The sequence below is a fragment of the Siniperca chuatsi genome, linkage group LG4, assembly GCF_020085105.1.
Source record: "Siniperca chuatsi isolate FFG_IHB_CAS linkage group LG4, ASM2008510v1, whole genome shotgun sequence".
Classification (NCBI taxonomy): domain Eukaryota; kingdom Metazoa; phylum Chordata; class Actinopteri; order Centrarchiformes; family Sinipercidae; genus Siniperca; species Siniperca chuatsi.
In genome coordinates, this window is record NC_058045.1 from 8,863,543 (window position 1) to 8,888,710 (window position 25,168).

The 25,168-nt window shown below is 40.8% G+C and overlaps 1 protein-coding gene across 29 annotated transcripts in view; it reads right to left on the minus strand.

The window, feature by feature from the left end:
- Positions 1 to 25,168, minus strand: part of LOC122874634 (pleckstrin homology domain-containing family A member 5-like) — an 87,951-nt gene that overhangs the window by 37,100 nt on the left and 25,683 nt on the right. For 27 of the 29 annotated variants that reach the window (XM_044192767.1, XM_044192770.1, XM_044192766.1 and 24 more), the window contains one exon: positions 1,204 to 1,287. The exons of 1 other annotated variant lie outside the window; for it this stretch is intronic. In XM_044192767.1, the coding sequence (XP_044048702.1) occupies positions 1,204 to 1,287 (84 nt within the window). Of the gene's footprint in view, positions 1 to 1,203; positions 1,288 to 14,984; positions 15,112 to 25,168 lie in introns of those variants that run through there. One more of the 29 variants, XM_044192782.1, reaches the window with a different exon arrangement.

Genomic DNA, 25,168 nt, shown 5'->3' on the forward strand with positions numbered 1-25,168 from the left:
AATTTCTAAGTCACATATTGAAAAAAGCTGAAACTGGTGCCCATGGTGGGCCATCAGGGAATTCGTCCTCCACTAGTTATTGGAGTTTGGCCACAATTTCCCACATGGAAGTGAAATTTTATATCTTGAAGCAGAACATTTTAATTAGCATTCACTGCTCTGTAAAATAATTGACACCAGTTGTGATATGACTTCAATGCAACAACATAACATTACAGAGAATCAGCTATGACAGGAGTTTCTGAGGGAAGTGAGAAACTGAGTGGAGCTGATACACGCTGCGCAACATTAAGCTAGGATGGCTAGGGTGGAAGATGAAAGTTGAGGCTAGTGTCATGGTGTGGGTTGTGATGAAAACAGTATAGTTCATGTATATTTAGTGCGCTTACAGATTGGGACACAGAAGTAAATTTGAGCAGGAATCTGCAAAGGAGGCCAAAGTTATAGATCAGCATCTGCCCTCTTTTGGGTTTTTCTGTGTTGGATATCCTGCAAACCTCTGGACCTGACTTTGTCCACACAACTATGACTGGCCCATGGATAGGGTTGAGTAAAAGGTGGGTAAAACTGAAAATGGGAGTACTGATGATTCCTAAGGTGGAAAGGCACTAACTTTAGCCTGACAGATTCACGAGTCGTTCTCCTTGAAGTGAAAGTTCAAGATGAAATGTGATGACTCTTGTGCTAAAAGCAGTGTAGATGATCACAAGGACATAACATTGTTGGGGGACATATTCTTGTACTTACGACAACTGAAAAGGCCATGAACTCCAGGTCAGACGAGGGATGAACTGTGAATCATTGCATTCCCACTAGCTGATGTAAACATGACACAATGGCCTTTTTATTGTCAGCCCTTAGCGTCAAGATTATTAACCCTGCCTTGGCACTTGTATAAAACAGCAGCCCAATTATGCAATATATAAACTCTCCTTAATAATATGAGTATCTACGAAATATCTAAAAAGTGACATTTCCATACGGTAGGTTAGTTCTTATTTCTAAGAATTTGCTTATGAAGATAGATAACTGAGGAAGCACTGAATAGAAGAGGCTTTGAACTGAAAGGGCAGAAATGCAAATAGAGAGTGACAAGGCACAGACTTGTGCAATCTTGCCTACACATCAGGAGTTGCAACAGCATATTATAGAGCTCAAAAATGCTACCCAGTGGCATTCTAAAGGCAAAAACAAGAGACTTACTGTTCGTTGACAACAAAGATGCAGTTGTCTTGTGAGGGTAAGCTTGAGACAGGATGCTTGCAGGTCACCTTCCGCTCATTATGACTATTGAGAATTGGGAAGGGGAGGGAGAGGGGGTGTTCAGTGTTAGAAACAGTACATATACATGGCAGTAAAAATAAGCCCATCAATAATACTTGATCTATCTTTAAAAATGGTTAATGGATATGCATCGTTTTGCCCTGAAAACCCAAACATATTTTCAAAGAACTCCAGCTGTAAAGGGTTAAGAGAACTCTTCACCTGAAAAACATTTGAACATTTGGTAGAGTTTGTATTGGCTGTGTAGAAATGGGAATACTGAGTGGAGACAGGACAGATACACAATATGGAAATAATATTAGCAAACTGCGCCAAAGGAGGAATTCATCAATCAAAAACTGGTCCCAACTGTAAAACTGTGAAACCTGGTCCAACAAGAATACATGAACAAGCACTCATGGCACACCAAAATACAGACAAAAACAAATAGATGGAGCTTATAGGAAAAATAACAGCTTAAGTACCCCATGAAAAGACAACGTATGGCATTACGGCCCCAAACAAAGGCAGAAAGATGCTACATACAGTACCAATAGCAAAAGGTCCACAGAAAAAAATACCTATTTCCTTTTCAGAGCACCACAGCTTTAGCTTTGAGAACGACTTATAATAAAAGGAGAAAAGAGCAATTTAGACGCAGATTAGTGTGTGCCGATTTTCAAAATCATTAAAAGCCAAATACATAAAAATTACCCAAATCTACAGGCTCCAGCAAGCTGTTGTGCCATTCTCCACTCAACATCTACTGACAGAGGTACAGAAGATGCCACCCACCCATCCTGTTGGACAATTACAGCAGCCCACAGTCACTTCCACCCTAACATGATTAGAACACCAGGACACGGACCACACAATCATTGGAGAGGAGGAGTCCAAGAACTGGGGCCTTTACAACAACAGCAACTTTCCAGTTAAGTAGAGCCTGGTCAGTGTTGTGTGTGATCTGGATGGCCTGGGGGTGGAAGGCTCAGTAAACTTTCCAGTAAGAATCATAAGCTTCACTGTTACTAGTAAATCCTAAATCAGGTTCTTGTTTCAACAGGGTCATTTTAATCAGCTTCCTATCTCATAACCTACACTTTAGAGATGGAAAAATCGATAGTTATTTGATTATACTGTCAGTGAGTTACAGCGGTGGGAAGTTCAGAAGCTGTAGAGAGTATGTTGTCAATATATTAATCAAATATATTAACAGCATCAGAGATTAAACAAGACATTAGACAATATGAGTAAAGAGAAGAGCTGCAGTGTCAACAACAGTCTTCAAAGTTACTACTGGCTTTACATGCTGGACAGTTATTCTATATTTCAACTCAGTCAGGCTGTACTATAAACAGAAGAGATTCAAGCTACAGCCCAAAAATAACAGTTTTTAAACATGGAGTACTCATGTACTGAAAAGAGCAAATACCAACCATGAAATGGGGGGTTTAGTTTCAGTTTAGCCTGGAGAGCAACAGTCTCCACAGCTCTGGCCTATAATTACTGGAGGCACTGTTGGCAGCAGAGCACTTTGTGCGGTCTTGGGGCAGACCAACGGCACCATTTTTCTTTGGTATCCCTTCACACATGCCTGTACTGCTCTGCACATAGGTTGGCTACAGATTTAAAACAAGAAAGAAAGTCTGGATAGATATTTATATGCACAGAAGTGGGATGAAAGAATGATGTTATGCGGAACTGGGGATGGGATTTAATAATCAGTTCCCAATTATCCAATACTTTGGAATCTTTTAGCTTTGATACTCTTGATTCCTTTGCAAATACTGACTTAATGCATGCACCACAAGTTTTCTTTCATGTGGTACTTTAGTCATGGCTAAAATGAAAAGAAGTATATATATGGGTACATTTTGACGGCCTATTAATTGGCAATGCATGCCATTTCATTACAGCAAAGCACAGTGTTTGATACCTTCTAGGACAATTTACTCTGCATTACTACTGTATCCACTTTGGTAGGCAGTGTCTGACTTTTTGACTCACCTGCCAAGGGGACTGGTGAATGAAAAAAATCCACTGGCCAAGTATATTTTTTACCGGCCAAAATAATAAATTGCCTTTTGTGTCACATATACATTTGTTTCAGTACATAATGTACTTCTCTATATCAAAGTTATATCAAAGAGTAGGCAAGAGTGTATACATGCTCAAAGAAAAATTAATTAATTAATTCGCCTCAGACCATCTCAAGCACTACAGTTTTGCGGCACTGTTTAGATGCGTGTAAAAAACACATATGGTGCACATGTCTACACTGTATAGGGACAAACATGAGTCATTTCCTCTGAGCCATCATGCCAGATGTTTTATTACATGTGTTAGAGGTCTATTGATATTTACAAGATTGTTTATGTTTATTATTTTGGGTATTTCCTTCTGTTACCTGTTTATATAATTTATTTAATTCAATATAATTCACTTAGCAGGATTTGAAATTCATTTCAAGGAAGGTAATGTTCATATTCCAAGATGTACTGATCTAACATGTTTTCCAGGATCCAGTGTTCATAATTTAGTATGTTATGCAGTACTAATGTTTCAATGTGTCAATGGCTTCTGCCACCAGGTTGTGCCTTTGAATAAGCTGAGAGTTTTGAAGCACAAGTAGTAGAAGAAGAACAACTTCCTCTGTTGCTGTTATACATTGCAGTAGTTAGCACAAAGCTAGTGGGTTTTAACAGCAGAGAAAATATGCTGGCGAACTGTAAGCAACTTATATTGCTTCGCTGTGGTTGTATAGTGCGTAAATGAAGAAACTGCAAGTTATACAACAGCCCAGCAGTCTCTGGCTGCAAAACATGACTATTTTGGTACAAACTTTTACCTGCTAGTGTGGCGGATAGACTTCTGAGATTTACTCGCCAAATGCAAAATCTACCCGTTTTTGGTGGGTGTTCATTTCGGACCATGTTGGTAGGGACATTTTCTCTTATTGAGTGACTACAAAGGCATCTATAACGAACTGTCCACCATAACCCCATATGCTTACTGCTTTACTGCAGTAAATTAGAGTGATGTATTACCATGTCCCCTGGTGTGGAATGTCATGCAACCCTTATAACTATGCAAAAGGGTATGTGCACTTACCATGATGCATTCAGAATCAGAAATACTTTATTGATCCCGGAGGGGAAACTCTTTTGTTACAGCAGCTCACTATCACGTCAGTGCACACAGGAATAGAAGTACTAAGCAAAAAATATAATACACTATAATACAGGTCAGAAAATAAATTAAGTACCAATTGGGTATAAGTATAAAATTAAAATAAGTGTGAAGTACAAAGTGGGTTTACCGGCTGATGATAATAATGCGGTATAAAGTATGGTATAAAGTAATAGTGCATAGTAATAGTGAACTGTTAAGTGTAGCTTATTAAGATTATAATGAGACGGAGGATATTGCACAGCAGTAATAGAGGTATGAATATCAATAAATAGGGAATTTTAAACTGAAAAGAATATATTGCACAGCAGTATTAACACTATCAACACAATTATGTTAATGATCAATGTCCAGTTAATGACCTAGGGTCATATAGACTAACACTTAGAGGGAGGAGCTAAAGAGTTTGCTGGCCACAGGCAGGAATGACTTCCTGTGGCGCTCTGTAGTGCTTTTTGGGGGGATGAGTCTTCCGCTGAGGGTACTCCTCTGTTTGACCAGCACGTCATGGAGTGGGTGGGAGACACTGTCCAAGATGGCATGTAGTTTGGCCAGCATCCTCCTCTCTGACACCACCGACATAGAGTCCAGCTCCACCCCCACAATGTCACTGGCCTTACGGATCAGTTTGTTGAGTCTGTTAGCGTCCATCAACATGCTGCCCCAGCATGCAACAACATACAGGATAGCACTGGCCACCAGAGACTCATAAAACATCGTCAGCATTGTCCGGCAGATGTTGAAGGACCTCAGCCTCTTCAGAAAATAGAGGCGCCTCTGGCCCTTCCTGTACAGAGCTTGAGTGTTCTTAGCCCAGTCCAGTTTATTATCCATGTGTACTCCCAGGTACTTGTAATCCTCTACAATGTCCACACAGACACCCTGGATGGAAACCGGAGTCACTGGTGCCTTGGCCCTTTGTAGGTCTACAACCAGCTCCTTAGACTTTGTCGCATTGAGCTGCAGATGGTTCTGCTCACACCATGAGACAAAGTTCCCCACCACAGCCCTGTACTCAGTCTCATCACCACCGCTGATACATCCCACCAGAGCAGAGTCATCAGAAAACTTCTGAAGGTGGCAGGACTCTGTGTGGTAGCTGAAGTCCGTGGTGTAGATGGTGAAGAGGAAGGGAGAGAGGACAGTCCCCTGAGGGGCCCCCCTGCGTGTCGGACAGCTTAGTCAGCTGTCCGACACGCAGTGCTGCAGGCGCACATGCTGTGGTCTGCCAGTCAAGTAGTCAACAATCCAGGACACGAGGGGGGCATCCACGAGGGGACACGAGGGGGGCATCCACCTGCATTGCTGCCAGCTTCTCATCCAGCAGGGCTGGCCGGATGGTTTGAAAGCACTGGAGAAGTCAAAAAACATGATCCTCACCGTGCTTGTCGGCTTGTTCAGGTGGGTGTGGATGCGGTTCAGCAGGAAGATGATGGCATCTGGGGGGTGTCATCAGTGTGAAGAGAGTCGTTAGCCTGAGAGCTGGTTGAGGGGGGAGTAGGATTCTCCCAGGAAGATGGAGGAGAGGGGTGCAGTGGACTCAGAGCAGCTGAGTTAGAGGGGGGATGAGCAGGAGCCGGTGTGTCGAATCTGTTAAAGAACAGATTAAGTTTGTTGGCCCTGTCCAAGCTGCCTTCAGCTCCTCTGCTGCCAGTCGGTCTGAAGCCAGTGATGCTCTTCATGCCGCTCCAGGCCTCTCTCATGTTGTTCTTCTGGGGTTTCCGCTCCAGCTTCCTCCTGTAGTTCTTCTTGGCCTCCCTGATCTTTACCTTCAGGTCAGTCTGGATTGCCCTCACCTCCTCCCTATTACCATCAGTAAAGGCCCTCCTCTTGGCATTCAGGATGTCTTTGATGTCCTTTGTTACCCACGGTTTGTTATTAGGATAACAATGGACCATCTTAGTTGGGACATTGCAGTCCACACAGAAGTTAATGTAGCCAGTGATGCACTCAGTGAGCCCGTCAATGTCCTCTCCATGAGGCTCACAGAGTGCATCCCAGTTCACCACTTCAAAACATTCCTGCAGTGTCCCATAGGCCTCCTCTGACCATCTCCTCACTGTCCTTGTGGTCGCAGGCTGCCTTTTAGCCAGAGGCACATAGCAGGGTTTGAGGTGAACCTGGTTGTGGTCTGACCTACCCGGGGGGGGCGCTGTATGCGTCCTTAACGTTAGCATACAGCAGGTCCAGTGTCCTCGGGTGTTGAGTCTGGAGTTGTGCTATGGCGGTGTGAATGCCGTTGCACGCCGATGCCGGGTTAGCAGAGGGGGGGATGTAAACAGCCACAACAATGGCATGTGAGAATTCACGTGGCAGATAATATGGCCGGAGTCCCACAGCTAACAGTTCAATATCCGGGCTACAGATACTCTGCTTGATAGTAACGTGACCAGGGTAACACCATCTGTTGTTGACCAGAACAGCAAGCCCGCCGCCTTTCCGCTTACCACTCCCGGAGTGATCCCTGTCAGCCCGAAAAGTCTGAAAGCCGTCGATGGAAACGTTATGATCCGGGATATCCTGGTGTAGCAATGTCTCTGAGAAACACATCAAACTACACTCCAGGAACGTTTTACTCTCATTTTCGTAAGGAGCATAGTTTAAATTATACTTACACACAAGTTACTCAAGTTTGGAAGAAAAAGGAAAGCTAAAAGTTGGAAAAAGTAAGATGACGAGTCGGAGCTACGGCAACAGGCAGCATGCACGTTGGCACATGAGCACTTTCTTTTAATGTTGCTAAAAATAGTTACATTTTAATAAGAATTTTTATTTTGTATTAACACTAAATCAGATAAGTATGTGTAATATGGAAGGGTTGCTGATATTGCCATTTCCACTGGGAATCAACACCAAGTCTGCAGCTCTATGCAGTTCCAGTGGCTCTAAATGATGGTATAGTAAGTATGTGCACTCAGCACACAAGCTCACACAAGCCAATTGTACACTACTTGCCCAATGAAAAAAGGCAAAGTAAAACAAGTCGAACATCTACTGTAGCTAGCCAAAAGAGACCAAGACATTTTTCTCAGATATAGGCAGACCAAACCAAGGCTACGAGGCAACTACACAGTTGATTTGCATTCAACAGAATGACTACTCAGTCTATGCTAAAGGAGGGCTCCAATATGATGCCCATGTTGCTCTGTTTCTAAAATATTAGCCACATGAACCTGATACTGGAACTTGGCATTACCCCCAAAACACCCTGATTAAAACACAACCCCCATTAGCAACACGTGTTCATCATGACTTACTGAAGGCAAACAGTCAAAGATTATTGTTCAAAATACTGGCTTATGTACCCTTCTTCTTTGGGATCACAACAAATTTGAACTGTATTTTCTGGACCACTGTATTACATGGCTAATTGATATTTGTTTGATGACTTTGCCTCATTAATCAGGATCATGAATCTCAACCAGCTCCAGAGTACTAAAGCTCACCCTGCCCACTGACCTCCCTGTGGAGAGGGCAGACATAATATAAGGAGAATTTCCCCTGTAAAAATCAATAAAATGTCACATCAAATTAAACAAAATTCAATGTTTGACTTCAATCAAGTAATCAACTGAAAGCCATATCCAGTTTTATCTGTTAGCAAGCTACAAGCAGATGAGCCTGAAATAAAAAGGATGTAAATCATATTGGCTAAATACAAGTGTTCAAAGCTATGCTAAAATATCACCTTCAAAATGAAGTTGACCAAGGTTCTTAAGGTTACATCTATAAAATTAAAAGGCCCTCCTGACGTTAAGAAAGTTTTTGCAGATGTGCGGACTGACACGTGTGCAAGGTCAGTGTTTTTAAGAAGGGGGGTGTGTGACATCAAAGAGTCCCTTTACCTACATGGACGGAAGCTATTTGAGAAGGTCCTAAACATTCCCAACATGATCCATGTGGTATGGGAGATCAGTGAGTTCTCAAACTTCAGTGGAAAACATGGGGGCTATGAAGTAACATGATGGCTGTGGTTGTGTGTAGGCCAAAACAGGCAGGATGAGTAACAGCAATACACATTTTCCTGTTTTGGAGAAAAATCTCCTTTTGGACAACCTACAAAAGTGGCCCATGACAATCAATTGTTGTCTCCTTTTGAACTAATCTTTAAGCTATTTTGTTATCCTATCCAAATTATACAGTAGTGACATTTAGCATACCACTGTGACAGGCTTGACAACATTGAGAAAAAGGATGAAGGCATCCCACACTGCATATACATATGATATTCAAAATCTATTGCCTCCGCATGGCATCAATAGCTGATTGCAAATATAACAGGATCATATTGCAAAACAATTATTGCCAGAATATGTGGGTCGGTTGCCTTGTCACACACAACATAAGGGCCCTTTGAAAACATCACTGGATGATAATGTAATCAAAGTTGATGACAGCAGCCATTGTTACATCAAAACAAACTGATGGTGCACAGCTACCAGCTCAAAATCAATTTTTTTTGTAAATATGTTTTTCAAAATACCTCTGCCAACTAATCTTAGCTTACAGCACCATTTAGAATGGTCACACATGCTCTGGAGGATGTGGTCTGTGGTCACTACAGTCGAGATTAAGTTAGCATAAAATCACAGGGCTGTACAGTAAGGGGAGCATATGGGAACATTTTGTTTTCCCGAGGGAGATGTTGGTTTATTGGGTGGGTATGGGTAAAGGGCACCAGGGGATTCCTTGGCTCTTGACCTCAGTTGTATAGAAGAGGTGAACTAAAAGCAGCTGTAAGAGCTGACCACCCTGTAGTGAGGAGGGTTGGGCAGTTTTCTAGGTTCTGGACTGTCCTGTCCACAACAATTAGCAGTGAGCTGCAGTAATGAAGAGCTTAAGTCTGAGCTGGGGGTCAACACTCCACAGGCTTAGCTTTTATTGTTCTGGATGGGTCTTTGATCCCTCACTCCCCTTCTACTACAGTTTAGCTCCAAAAAGGATCTTTACATTAGAGAGAAGAGGAAAGGTCTTCATCAGTTTTGACAACATGTCATTGGATTTTAACACCAGAGTTTGGGGGACTCCACTGGAAACTCCTTTCTGTAATTATTCTACTTCAAACATTCCATCTTGTTCATGTCATCTGTGAAGCCAAAAACAGCCATTTAATGTTGGGCCATTTTCACTGAGAAATTATCTTTGATGTTCATTCAACATTCAACATCATTAAAAATAGACAAGGAAAAATAATGTAAAATACAGATGTGTCATTTGTCAGCCCCTAAAGAGTCATTTTGGGGGTAACCAACATCCTTACTTTCTACAGGCCAAATGGAAAATGGAAGAAAAAATAAAAACACTACTTGTGGTCATTTGCTTTGTCAAATTTTTCAGTGTTGCGAAACTGTACAAAGAGGACTTCCTCGTATTGTGTTGTGTTAAAAAAACTAATTTCTCTATAACTCATAATGAAGACTCTGAACTGCTGTAGCTAATTTGGATTTGGTGGAATTTATGAAAAAAAGCTTTTAAAACCAACTCTGTAACTTTGACACTGATACTAAGCCAAATGGAAAATAACCTACACTGTGTTGTATGGGAAATGAGAGTGGGAGGAAGATTTGATTGATGCGTGACACTTTGAGACACAAAAAAATGGACCAGGGATCAGTTTATATCGAAACATATGGTGTGCTGTGTAGAGGAAGCAGACTCGTTATCCTCTTGTAATTAAGGGGTTATTTTCTTTACTCTAACACGATTTGTTGCTGCTGTATTAGAAAAAAAACCAATTCACTGTCAAATGCAGCATGTCTTACATTACAGGATCCTATTATCTGCATCTGTTTTCCTCACAACACTCATGCTGCTACAAGATTCAAGCGCTGTACTTTTAACCACCGCTTTTTGACTTGGGGAAAACTCAAGCTAAGGAAGCCATGCCTCTGTCTATCCTCACAACTTCTATAAATAGATACTGCCTTACCACAGCAAGTGTATCCTAATTATTTTTTTATTTAATGCTTTTCAAGCTGATTCAAGTCCTCTACTGACTGGACATCCTACTGTATAGAAGTGAACAGTACAGGTCAGAGCAATCAAGCAATCCAACCTCTTTTACCAAGGATATGATGTAATGACACATACTCCATGCAGTAGATGCTTTAATCACAGCCTTCACAGTAGCTTAGGTGAGAACATTTCAGCACACATTGCCCAGAATCCTAGCAGTGCTGTGCTAGAGAAATCATTCCATCCTATTTAAACCAGACTGCATGGTACACCTTTCAGCTCTAGCTCCCTTAGCCCATATCCATGTTACACATCTGAACAAGTCACATTTAACTCTGCATTTACACATGTGACTACTTGGTGACATTTAAAACTAACTCTATGCTTGTAATATCACCATTCAAGATCACACCCATTTTAGATTCTAAATGCCAGCCCATCACAGGAAAACCTACAGGCTATGTCTACAAGTGTTCAGCAGGAAAACTTCTTGGCCCCTTAAACAAATCCAACTGCAAATCACCAAACAGAGCCTTTCAGCAATAATTAATTCTCTTGTTAATGCTCATAAATCTAATCCTATTACACAGGAAGGAACTTGGACACAACGTTAGACAAGACCAGTGAGTACTGATTAACACTATCAGATTATCAGGTGAGTACTCTTAACTAGCATAAAAAAGGAATTTGGCTGTAGTTGAACTACTCAATACCACATGGACTGACTGGAGGTATGAATAGCGCTCCTCACAAAAGCTGAGCTGAATAAGCAGAATAGGCAGTTTGTGAGTGGGCATGTGGCGGGCATCAGGAGAAAAGACAAAAAAGACTAAACAGTGGCTTTGCAGTCCCCGAGAGGCCACATGAAATGCAGTGCAGCAACATGAAGCAATGTGCTATCACAAAATGGCAATACCTTGACTACTGTAACATGCTTAACTAATTTGGGTACATATCTTTAAGGAAAAATTAAAGCCAGTAGCTTCAGCTGAATGCCTGTTAAGCTTTGACCTTAGACCTTTTTACTTAACCACAGAAAGCAGCTGCTCATTCGGGCTACAAATCAGATTTTTTCACAAACAATTCAATTAGCAGCCCCCTCAAAAGCAGCTGTGACTGTGTGCAAAGTGTGTCAAGGTTACACAGCTGAACGGGCAATCCAAGAAGATTTCAGAGCCCTGGAAACAAGATGCCTTCTCAAGGAACACGGACTGAAAGAAGTTAAATTTTGTATTTATGGAGAAAATTCAGTAGGTTACTGGGGGAATACTGCAGTGCATTGTAGTCATGTAAAACCAAGCTTCATTGTGACCTTTTGACCAGAGGCCAACATGTTACAGCTGTTCCTCATCAGACAAAAGGATTGGTTCCTTAAAGGTCTATTATGAAACAGAAATTCCAAACATTACATTAACCACACATCTAAAGTTTCTATCTTCACTTTCAGTGTCTGTAAAACTTCCCTTGTTAACCATTCAATGTTTAATTTCAGGCTTCATTAAAGACAACAGCAGGCTAGCATTCAATGTGGCTTTCATGGCATATAAAGTACATGGAAGAAACCCAAAGTAGTAGGCTACTGTATCAAAAAACACTATGATGATACTTATCATCATACTTATTTTTTTAAAGTGAGACAGAAATCACATTCATAGCTATGTAGGTCCATTGCAGGACAAAGAGCAGAAGTGTAGCACCCAAAATAGTGCTCAGACTCTTCTAATCAAGGACATCTCCTTAAAGAAATAGATGGATGAAAGGCTGGGAAGCTGCAGGCAATTACAAAATAAGACAAATGGCATGATTAGACTACTGACTAGTATTTTCTTTAAAGATGTATGAAAAGGTCTAAAATATTAACTACAGCTTTGTTTCATACTATTACAGACTAAACTAGTAGTAAGAAGTGGGAAGTAACTGCTTTCAGTTGTTTATTCCCCCTTTTACCACATTCTGAAGTCAGGGGGTAAATTATCTGAGAAGCATTTGAATTCATGCAAAACTCAAAATGTTTCTTTACAAAATGTATGAACACACATTGCTGCTGCCATCATGCAAAATAAACATCTAGCAATCAACTCAGAAACTAAGATCAGAAAGCACATTTCAGAGGGCAACTTCTAACATTCATTTTCTCCATATCTCAGTAATGGTACAAACATTTGACAAGGATGGTAGGTCTGTATATGACAACCAGTAAATTTGCTGAATATGAGAATAGACATTTCTCTGCAGTTTTGACCATTTTGCTGGTTTGTCTCTCATGACTCAAAGCCTGAAATCTAATGCGGCTCCGCCCTCCTCTCCCCTTGATGTCTTCTGCTCAGTGAGTGCTGGGGCTGGACCAGCAGCCAATAACAGGGCATCTACAGATCTCCATCTGCATTACTGCTGACCTGCTCTTTAATATCAGTATCTCCCACACAGTATATACAGTTTATTTGGATGGCCCATCTGAATAGATTTGCTCCATCCAAGATTTTTTTATTGAATATTTCTTACACTTAAAGGTGGGGTATGCAATTCTAATCCAATACACGTCTTTTTGTCTGGTCTGTCTGGAGCTGGTTTGCTGGCTCTAGGAAACCGTCTCGTCTTCTCTGGCTGTTAGCTTCACAGCAGCAACTGTAGCTACAGTTTGCTAACCCACAACCTAGCTAACATTAGTTACATTACTTGCTGTGTCGTTGTTCGGTCTATATCATGGTATTGTATTTCTCAAGAATCGCATACCCCACCTTTAACTATCCAGCTCAAACTGGACTGTCTAAAACATCTGCAAGAATGGTGTAATAATTTTATATAAAAATCATATAGATTGGCAAAATCACTTCATTAAACAGATGTTTGTGAGTGCAATGACGTTTTGCAGTCAACTCAAACATTGAATGACAGAACACCCCGCCCCCAGGCTGAACACCACAAATAAATTCTGTCTGTAGGAAACATTGCTATAACATTGATGAGTCCAAGTCTGTAGGAAACACTTAACATTGATGACAATGGTCACTGAGTGAGCTCATAGAGAAAGTGAAGTACTAAGGACAGCATAGCCATTCCTTCTCTCCTTGTGGGTTTGACAAGTGTCATCCTAATCTTTAGTCTTTTACTCCACAGTAATAGCAACACTACACACGGTACATCACACTATACTATGTGTATTCTGTTTAATAAATATAAGGGGTTTTAGTTAGACATTACAAACAACTGTGCTGTATGCAAACATCCACTTAGTAGTCAACCAATCAGACCATACAGACAGGAAGGGTGTTGACCACAAGCCCCAAGAGAAATACTTCAATCAAAACATGAAGGATCAAAATGGTCTTCAGATTTGCCATATTTTTTAATTCAGACATTTAAATAATGGCTAGCTTTATAGATAATGTTTGTGCATGGTCTACAGATCAAACAAATACGACAGTTAGCATCTTGTTTAAAAATACATCCTACTGGATCATGAGGAACAAGTTCAACTGCTCCCTGTGTGTTTCAAGGAATTCTGGCATAAACCACAAGATCAAAAAAGCAAATACAATAAAATACATGTTGCTTAGCTCTAGATCTAGTGGTTGTGATCTGGTCTACATTGGTTATTAAAGAGAGAACATAGTCTAGGTCACTGCAGGAGAGACAGTGGGCAATGCTATAATTATGGCTTAACCAACTGTGATTAACAGATAATAGCTTTTAAAGATCATCCAGAACCACTGTGCAGTTCAGTACTGTCGGGAATAGAAAATCTCTCTGATGCAAATAGAATGCAGTCATGGGGGGGGGGGATGAGAAAAAGGAAATGAAAATGCCGTTTTCAATGACTGCAAACAGTGTATTAAAATTGGCAGGCCATAGATTTGCATCAAAATCAGACTGCACTGAAATTCAAGAGAATAACTAGACAAAATAGAAAGTGACAAAGAAAGTCAAAGGTATTTTCCCTCCAGGGGTTTGCTTTCCCTCGAAACCTCTGGGGTTCAGCTTTACTGACCAACAGAATGTGAGTTTTTAAAACTATGAAAGATAAAAATGTAATATTTGAATTGCAATTTCCTTTTGGGATTACAGGTCCACAGTAGAGTTGGAAATGGTGCTTGCTACACCAAACATGCCCAGTTTATTTTATCACCTAGAATGGAAAAGACCAATTATCATAAAAAAAATAACAAACTAATGAGAAGATATCACTAAAAAAGGGCCACATAAGTAATGTAGCATACATGTGCTACTATGTGAACTCCAAGTACAAGGAACCCTCCAACTTGACAGCACAGATGTGCCTTGACAAAAGGATGAGAAAATACAGTATCAGGGTATGGTAGTGTCCAGTGCAAAAGCCGCTGTTTTCATATAGAGCCATGTGAGGAACAAAACGCTGACAGGGAGCCGAGCAGGAGCTGCTGCTCTAAATGCAATACCGCATGTAATCACAAGGGCTGCATCTAAATGGCCTTTTGATAGAATCAACCATCACCGTCAGCACAATTAAACACACCAAACACCTCAATAATAATCGCGTTAAGAGCAAACTCTGCTCAATGTATGTCGCACAGATTAACAGCACTGCAGGTTTTACTTACAATGAACAGCTTCCATAAATGTCCAGGCAGTTAAACAATCGCGGTGAAGTCAAACGGGCCAGCAAAACGTGTAGAAAAACAAGTAACCGTTTTATCCAGATGTGAACGTCAGATGAAACGACGTGAGACTTTCTTGTTACTTTGCAAAAGCGTGTGTTGACAAGTGCGGTAAGTCCGCTGCTGCTGTGCTCAAACGGCAGAAGCACTCGCGCTGACTGCTGCGCCGCGTGCGCCCATAGTAGACACACTGAAACCTGAGAGGCGATGATGTCACGGTCCGGATGGAAAGCAAGCAAGGTGGCCGGTGGCGCTTTTATTATTCCCCCCAGCACAATTGCAAACCGAGCATGTGCTCACACACACACACAGACCGAGAGATTGAGCGGCTACAGTATGGCGATGGTGTCCTGGTGAACTAAATAAAAGACTACTGTTTTTTCCTCTACAGGAGCCGCGCAGGATTTATTCTTTACATGCAATTTACACATTTCCTAACTCCTCCACACGTGGAAGAAATGTAAAACTCCACATAAAATTTGGGACACTCCATAACAGCTAAAGGCAATATTACAAAACAGCATGGAAGAACAGAAGTGACACCATATCCCAGATTTAAAGTTGTTCCATTATTTATATGGAACTGTATCCAGGCAGGTCAATAATATGCACATAAATGAATTTGAGCTTTATTTCCTCTGTGAGCTATGTTATTTCTGGCATTTACTTCCTTACATATGAATGTGGGTAACTGCACCTCCCTCAGCTTATTTTCAGCAAGTCCTGACAAAGCAGCATGTTGAAAAATGAACTATGGCTGCACTAGGCTTTAAAAGGCTCATTATGAAAGTAATTTGAATCATCCTGATAAAGCTGTGGGAAATTTGTTGCAAAACATTGTGGCCACAGTTCAAAGAATTGAAATATATTGTATCTTAGATCTGGTTTTCATTCTTGTCCATCCCAGTTACTGGAGCTATGCTATCTGGTTGAAGCTTGTTGGTTTCAATAGGATGAAGTGAGAGAAAGAACTGAATATCAAGTAGGTTCAGCAGGGAGCCTGCAGCTATTGAAGACATGAAAGCCTGGACAATGACCTCGGCCCAAACCTAGAAGCCAAACAGCTCGTCAACTCATCAACCTGCTGAGTGCAGTCAATGGTGCAGGAAGACACCCAGAGACAGTCAATACGCTCTTAGTGGCTGCTTTTCTCTCCCTGTTCCCTCCTTTTAGTGATACTTCAACATTTCTTATGAGTGCACTGTAGCTCTCAAAGTCATTGAGTTTTAACAAAAACTGAACACAAATACTAAATGCATTTTTTATGGGTTGAAAACACAGCAAAGAGGCATTACAGACATTAACACCATCAGTAATATGTGAGCTACCTTGACCAGCTCTACTACATAAATAATGCATTGTGCTTCCATTATAAAGGGGGTGGGGTTGCACTAAAACATTCAGTCCTTCAGCTATCCTTGGTCCTCCAGGGACAGCCTCCCATGCTGGAGCTTGGAGCTTGGAGCCAGGGGATATGGCCACCACATGGGGCACACACACCATACCCAGAGAGAACGCAGAGTATCTGGAGGATATGTGATATGATATTTAGTGACCCAATCCATGAAAGATGAATCTGTGGCCAATAAGGAGCTTTGCTCTAACACCCACAAAAAAGGTGTCAGAGGGGAAAGTCAAAGCAAGCTGTTCAGCCATCTGTGTATGTGTTGCCACAGGACAGCATAGTTTTTTATCCAGGATAACTGAATCAGTGTTTGCTGTCAGCATCTAAATACAACAACAGTTTACTGTTCTAAAGAAACTTCTTTCCACTGTCAAGCCCTTCACATTGTTATAAAAACAGGACAGGCTGGTTACAGACAACTGTGCATCAGTCCACAGGTTTGATCCTCACAAAGCCCAAATTGTATTTAACAACTGAGTTTTATCAAAGTATTCTCCTAGACAGTGTTCCTAACGACTCACTTGTAAGTCAGTCTGCTAGATGATTTAAAAGAAAATGTCACCATCACAGCCACCAAGCCTCACTGAATTACCCCACAAATATATCTTCAGGCTGGGTTCAAAATTTACTCAAGGTGTTTTACATTTTGGTGCCTCATGGCTAGACCAAAAACACTTTTGAAATTAGTCACGATCAATCCAGCAGCTGAGCATTTGCTCTGACTGAAACTGTAGGCTAGTTGATGTAATCTCCTTTTTATAAATTAGGAAACATGTCAAACTCGGGTGTAACAGGGGAACAATCCAAAATAGTCCTTACACTAGTAGTTCATCAGGCATTCAGTGGGAGTGGGAGACCTAACTACTGTTCCAGGAATCTGGCCATACCAAGGTCATACAAACTCTGTTTCATCTCAACCCAAAACTTAACTACACTTCATTTTATGGCTACACACCATTAAGCTTTATGACAGAGTAAGGATAACATGGTGGGCAAGCTCAGATGTTATCACAGCGCTTTGGCTCCTCCACTCCTGTCTGGCCGTCAAAGCTGAAGGCTTTGTAAAGTAACGGTCCATTGTGCATGAAGGCAGGTACAGAGACTATGAATAACAACACCTGTACAACATAATGCAATCCAGTGCAACATCCCTGCAATATACAGTACTACCTTTGAAAAGCTTATAATGTTCAATCTTTGTTCAGCCTGTGTAAGACTTGGGCTAAGTGAAGGTGTGGTATTTTTTTCAGGCCACAGTTTATTTAGATTTTATGGTAAAGAGCAATATTTTGTGTTCCTGATATTTTGTCAGCCCCTTGTACATAAAAAAGGTAGAAAATAAACTATTTTTACTATCATGCACAAAGTTTCATAAAGCTAAAATATGAATACAACATGCTGCGCAAACTAAAATACTGTTGTGGTATTGTTTCCAGTTGAGAGTCTTTTATTCCATTCTATAAGCATTCATACCTTGAATTGCAGTTGTTGTTCCATGCAGTACAGTACAGGGCAACTCGACCCATAGGGTAGTCTATGGATGACACTGAGAAGTAAAAAGACATTAAAAAAACCTTCTCCTATACATTGCACCAATTGTCAATGAGCAACAGCGTGTTTCTTTTCAGCTACAGCTTGCACTAGTGGCTTCATCCGGTTCTCAGCTGACAGATGCCGAGGAGAAGCTTTCAGACTCATTAACTGCCCACACAGTCAGAGAGAGACGGCAAGAGAGAGAGAATCGCTAAGTGTTCACATGTTTATCTACTCTCAGAGGACCCTCTTCTACCTGCCCACTCGCTCTCATCTCTGGCTCTTTACTCTTCCACCTACACTCCCACGCTCTCTCCTTTGTCACTGAGGTGCAGGTTATTAACTGCTGGTGTTCTGAACAGCTGCAGGTACAGTGGCTGCAAGCAACAGTAGCCTGAGGTTGATGGTGAAGAAGACAGCCGGAATCAGAGCATTTGCCAGCACTCTGCCGGGGCCTCTGTTCCAACTGAGTGATAGTGAAAGAATACTGCATGCATAAATAGCTCCGTTACCAGCTTGTCTTCAGGGAGCCAGTGGGAAGATGGACTGAAATGGCCACCCTCTTGGTGCGTTGTGGTGTGTGAGTGTATGGGGAAAGGGGGGGGTCTCCTTCTCAAGTAATTAGCTGTGTGTGTGTCAAATGGAGCTGAAAAACAACAACAGGCTCATGGGTGCCTGAGCGGTCACATCCAGAGACACACAACCAAGATCTAGTCACTCCAGTCACATCAGTGAATTGGAAAATCGATTTTTTCTCAACAGAGAACTTTGTAGAGGTCAGATATATAATGAATATTAACTTCTGCTGATTAAGCCGAGTTATACCATGGTCTGGGTAAATATTCCATTCTGATTGGCTGCAGGATAACCATTAATTCCTGATAATGGACACCTACTAAGTAGTTCCAGTGAACTGTTCTAAAATGATCTGAATATCTTATTTCCTTCAGTATGTCATCCTCTGAACACCACACCATTGTAACTCACAAGTTGCAAGAAGTATACTGCCGCTCTGAACTTTCACAAGCGATCATCTCACATCCCATTCGCTATTCAACTCGCTACTTCAGGCTGCGGCCGACAGTACACATGGCCTATCATTTGTTCGCGAAAATCTTGATATTGATTTGGAGACAATGACATGGCTGGATAGCTAGCTAGTCTTGTTGTTAAACATACTGTCAAATGATACTGATTACTGTTTGTCAACCGTATGCAATGTTATTGATTTTGAATCTTGCTAGCATAACGTTAAACTTTGCATAAGCTTTCTGGCTCATAGCTGAACCAAAGGGCTGATCGGACTAGAAATATCTCCCGTTGCCAAGTCGTATCTAAGATTTGTCGTATTTCCTGGAGTAGTGAACAACATTTCCATTGCATAAGAACCTTATGGGATGGTACTGTTCCAAGTATTAGTCAAACCCTCAGGTGTTATAAGGGAAACTGAGTTATGGCTTGTGAAAAACTAGATTTTGATTGCAAAACGCATGAAAATATAAATGGTTTTAATTTTTTTTCTGTGGCAAGTGACCATGGTATAAGCGAGATAAAGCCCTTCAAGGTGTCCATAATCAGGAATTAATGGACGACGGGGGACGGCCTGCCTGATAATAGACACCTCGTCAGGCATTATCCCTTACAGATCACATGCATACTAATATAGACATTTTTATTTGTAAAGTGAATTCTGGAATAACACACTAGATAACTTGAAATACATTCAAAGAACCTAATTTATGACAAGCCATGGCATACTCAAGGGAAGATACCAGCCACAATTTATGCTATCCAACAGGATTCCCAAAGAATAGAGCAGCAGACAGAAACCTCTTGAGCTGTTAACATTTCTGTGTTAGAGACAAGGTTGTTGGGAATTGAGAAATCTCAGAACAAGACAGGTTTTATTGTCTGCCTTGACTACAGGGATGAAAGCATTTGCATCTGATACTGGGTATTTCTCTCAAAACACCTAAAATTACTGTGGCCACACCGTATCACTGTATTGAATGAACAGGTCAGCCTAGATTACTCTTACTTAATTTTTAAATATTTTATTGATTTGTCACTGTCAAAAGTGACACAGTCCTTCACAGTGCACAGAATGTAATAATACTAAAGACAGATAAGCAATGACAGTTTTATCCATGATGCTTTTCAAATGCCTTTTTGGGAGGATATAATGAAAGGAAAATGTGTTTACACTGGCACACTGAGGAAAAGACTAATTAAAAAAAGATCAAAAGGAACATGGTTAATTTTGCGGAGGCTAACAAAATGGACCAATCAATGAGGAAGTCAAACTCACAGTCCCCCAGGCTGCCAGGAAGTTTAGGAGAGCTGAATCCTCTCATGACCACAATTACATGAGCAAGCCAAAAATCACTGTGCTACTGAGACATTGAAAATCGATAGGCTGTTTCTAGGATTTATCTCATACACGTACAAGAGCAGATATGCTAGTTGGAGGCACAGGCAATGTGCAGTCCTGGGATTACAGCAATATGCTCGAGTCAGAACAGTGATGAAGCAAAAGAGTGGGAGGAAAATTAGGCCTGCAGATCAGTGAACCCAGAGTGTTTTTCCAGTAAATTGGCCCTGGTGAGTGACCTCACTGAAGGACAACAGAGAACAGAGGGGTCGGACAGACTCATTTTACTTTTGTGAGCCTTGGCAGCAATGACAGTCACAAATTCCAAAGTTTGCAAGTAAAAACACCAACAGTGATGTGACTAGCATGAGCCCTCTCCCAGTCCAGCCCCCTTCAACACAACTCAGCCAACTCATGACAGCTTGTTGACCAGGCTTGACTTTCTTTTTCCATTAAATTCAGTATCAGCAAAGGATATAAAGGCTCCCAACTCCAGTTATCCACGAAATATTTATAGATGCTTTAGATCTCGGATCACACAACTGACAGCATCAGCCTGTCAACTTCGTGTTTACAACACTGAGGCAACCAAACACAGAGGTAATTAATTGGTTATGAATAATTTATAGTTAAACTGTTCAAGATAAACATAAAAACCTTTGAGTAAGCACGGCATCAATCTGTGGGGCTTGTTATACTGTGTCCTGTGAAAAAGTCAAAAAAGTTGTTGGAATCTGATCAAGTCATATAAATGGTAAGCTCTGGGGTTAAGAGAGAAAGATTTTTGTTTTGCTCTGCATATTAATACAAGAGGAGGTGTTCTTGTGCATACATGACAAAACTAACACTGCAAGTAGACTGAAATTTAGGTCCCTGCTCCATACCATTGGCCCTTAACTGGCACTTAAATAGTGTCCACAAATTCTCTTCCACTATTTTTCCTACAGATATCATCTAATACCCCTTTCAGATAAAAGGAGTGATGTGAGTTAAATCTGAGTCAGCGATTAATTTTAATGGGTTATCATGCACTACCTGACCTGATGCCGCACTTCCCGACATGGGCTGAATGCAGGTTGGAGACTACTCAGCCTTGATGGACAGGTGTTTCTATGCAGATGGGAATTTGTTATGGACATTGAAGCAACATTTAACCAAGAGTTTACGTAGTAAATTAGTAGTGGACATGTAATTCTGTGTAATTCTGTGGGTTTGCAGTAATGTACATGGAACTACAGTTGCAGGCTCAAGAATGTGAACAGTAATGATGAGGTATTAACCTGTGAAAGCAGTCTCATGTACCTAGGTCAAACGTGGGTTGACAATACATTCAGTAGACCAGTTGAGTAGACATGCAGGTCTCCCATACGAAATGGGTGTATGAGAACACCATGGTGGCCGACTTTCTATAGTCACAGTGGACATGAATTGTTTAATAATGGATTTGCAGAGCATAATAAGAAAATCAAGGACTTGGACATAATTCTCAAGTTCTCTAATGAGAGCATGGTAAACTATAGCACACATGGTTAGCTACTGAAATACTGTGGCACAACCATATACAGTCTATGCGAACAACACAAGCCAATACTAAAATAACTCTGAATGCATGACAAACCATGAAATCGTATTCACAGTGGTATCATCCTTAAGACAACTAATTATAAAAACCACAGTTAAACTGCACAGACCCTTAAACACGCAGTCACACTTCCTCCAGGTAAATGCTAGCTGAGAAGTGTTAATAAAATAAAATAAGTCAGGCCTCACTGACTTTCAGCTTCCACAGTGGACACATAAAAAGATGCACACAGTTCATTGTGAGCCTAATGAACATATCAACTCTTGTCTTTGGGTGTAATGAGCCTGTTGGGAGTGGATAATGTAGGCCATGGTGCTGATTTGGTAGAGCCAATAACACCAACCCATCCACACCCACGGGGAGCCTCCCTAACCAACTACAAAATTGATTATTATACAGCAATGGAGAAGCACAGCGCTGCATGTTTCATCACCCATTCTATCAGCTCATTTCCCTCCTGAGATTATGTTTTAGTTTCAGATTGATTATGGAGAAGCCTTCAGATGCAGAATCAGCTTCTACCGCACAAATGTCTATATATACAGTACAGCAATAGAGCTGAGACAAACTTTATGCTATGAATGTAATCAACTCTGCTCCACCAGACGTGAGGCAATGTGTGTCTGCATGTAATAAAAGATAAAAGTTATGTATCCATTGACAAAATAACATTAATCTCCCTACTAAACAACCATAACCTTATTTGCTCAGTGACTCCAGATCTACATCCGATTTACATTCATCACAGCCAGGAGAACAATTTACAATCTCCAAAAGCCCCTTTTTCTCTCACGACTACTCCTTTATTGCTAAAGGACTGAGTGCAAACTGTCTATTCAACTCAACTGTTCAAGTGGATTTTATGACACTCACTTATTTGAAGACCAAGCTAATTCCCTAAATGCATAAGAATAGGAACAAAGAACTGAAATGGTAAAGAATTTCTTTTGAATTAGTTAGTTAGTCACAGCCGCACAACTGAATTGCTTCAACAGGTGCAGTTATATGTTTGAGAGGGACAGGATGAAATTCACACTGGAAAAGTGACAAAACAAAGTATAACCAAAAACTAAATATGTATACTAAATTAATGCTTGATTTTTGAGAATGCTGTTGATGTACACTTTTGTCCCACAATGTAATGCACAGAGGAAATGGAGGAGTTACTCAGTCCAAAAAAATGTAAACAATTTGGGAATGGGGGTGAGACAACTCCAAAAATACCAAAATACAAAATAAGCAGTAAATATTTGGAGACATTTTGCTTTTTCCTATTGAAGTTTAATTTGAAGTGGAATTCTAAAGTTGCTGTTAGACTGAAGTCCAACAGCGCATGTATTATATAATTTCCTGTTAGTATAAAATGGTAAATACTGTGTTAATTGCTCTATGCTAAAAGCAAAAACAGTATACTATGAAGATTAGTATAGTGCATATTGTATACATACACAGTTCATATTTTAGTATGGAATTAGGACACAAGCGACTAGGACAGAACCTCAGGCCATGCTCCTCCTCCTCCTGAGGTTTGTGTTTTTTCCTTGCATTTTAGCCACATGTTGAGATGGGAGGGGTCACCTGACCTGATATTATCCACCTGGGTTGGCCAGGCTATTTAAGATGGCTCCTCATTCTGTCTCTTTCTCTCTCCTACCATCATCACCTCTCATCTTGTTTATTTTTCTTATTTTATTTTCCCACACAATACCATATATCCACTCAAAAATTTGTTGAGTGGCAGCCAAATGTAATGGACTATTGGCAGGACAAAATAAGGAATTTTGAAGACATCAATGTGGGCTCTATGAAATTGTGATGGGCATTTTTTTCACTATTTTCTCACATTTTATTGACCAAAGATTAATCGATTAAACTGTAAAATAATCAATAATGAAAGTGACAATAATAGTAAAACATTGTTGTAGTCCTCGAATAAAACACTGGCTAACTTTCTTTAAATCCTGTGTGGTCTCCCTCTTTGTCTAGTTCATTGAGCACACACAGAGAGAGAGAAATGTGGTGGTAGTAGTAGAACGGGGTTTTGATCCACTACCTAGCCTTCAGCAGTGCTGAGCATGCTCAGTAGGCCTGCCAGAGGGCCAGGCTACTGCTTTGGCATACTTCTGATAAAACCAATAATGTCATGGAAAGTTTCTTTCCAATGAGTGTGCCTGACAGAGAGTGTGTGACAGAGAGGAGTGTGTGTGTCCTCAATATAGGAGCAAAATCCAATCTCATCAACCGCAGCCACAAACAAATAATACTACCCCTGGTGATGGCCATTATTGATCCGTCTATCATCCAGGACTTTAACAAACAAAGATATGAACATATTGTAGTTGGAGGAAAAGCCATAACCACAATTGCAGCTGAAGGAAAAAGATTTTAATTCCAGATCGACAGAGAGATTGAGAAAATGGCAGCCTTTAACTGACACTGTAATGAAACGCAATAAAGGATCTGTTAAGCTCTAGTTCCTCTAGTCCCCAGGCAAAGATAGCTGCTAGCGTGAGCAGAGAGATGGGGCAGCACTGCCTCGCTCAGACATCAGTCCAACTGATTATAGAAAAGATGACCAACAGAAGTGGGTCAGCCATGAGAGTGACAGTACAAGATATTTTGAGAGATGGAGAGAGAAAGAAAGTGAGAGAAGTTCATGTAAACAGTGTTTGTTTACACCTGAAAGACACAGAGCCTGTAACCATGCCAGATGATATTTATAGCAACATGAGTGTTACCTTACAATTACATGTACATTTGTTGATTACAGTCATAATTTTGTCAGGCCGTTTTTAAAACCAGATGAGCTCTCTGGCAGCAAGCAAAAAACACTCATCAGGTGCTGTGGATTGTCAAATATTATCATCCTCAGGCTGCAGGAAAGCAAACAGCAGAACAAACACTGTGGAAAGCAAATATTCCAGTTCTTGCCTACAGTTTCAGTCATGTGAAGTAGAAGAGCCTTGATAAACAGCTTATTAACTCACCTTATCAGTTATACAGCCTACTCTTTGGTGACTTATCTGATTGTTACCTTTGCTGTGCATTTACTCTGTTAGGTGCATAATATGTATTAGGTAAACCAAATAAAATGGCACTGCAAAAGATCAGCGACTGATAAAACGTAACAGAGGACAGAAGTTCTGTACAGACACAAAACCCGATAGAAATACAAACTTCTGTGCAGACAACAACAAACAAATCAGACGTCACGCTGAATACTGAATCCTAGAAGA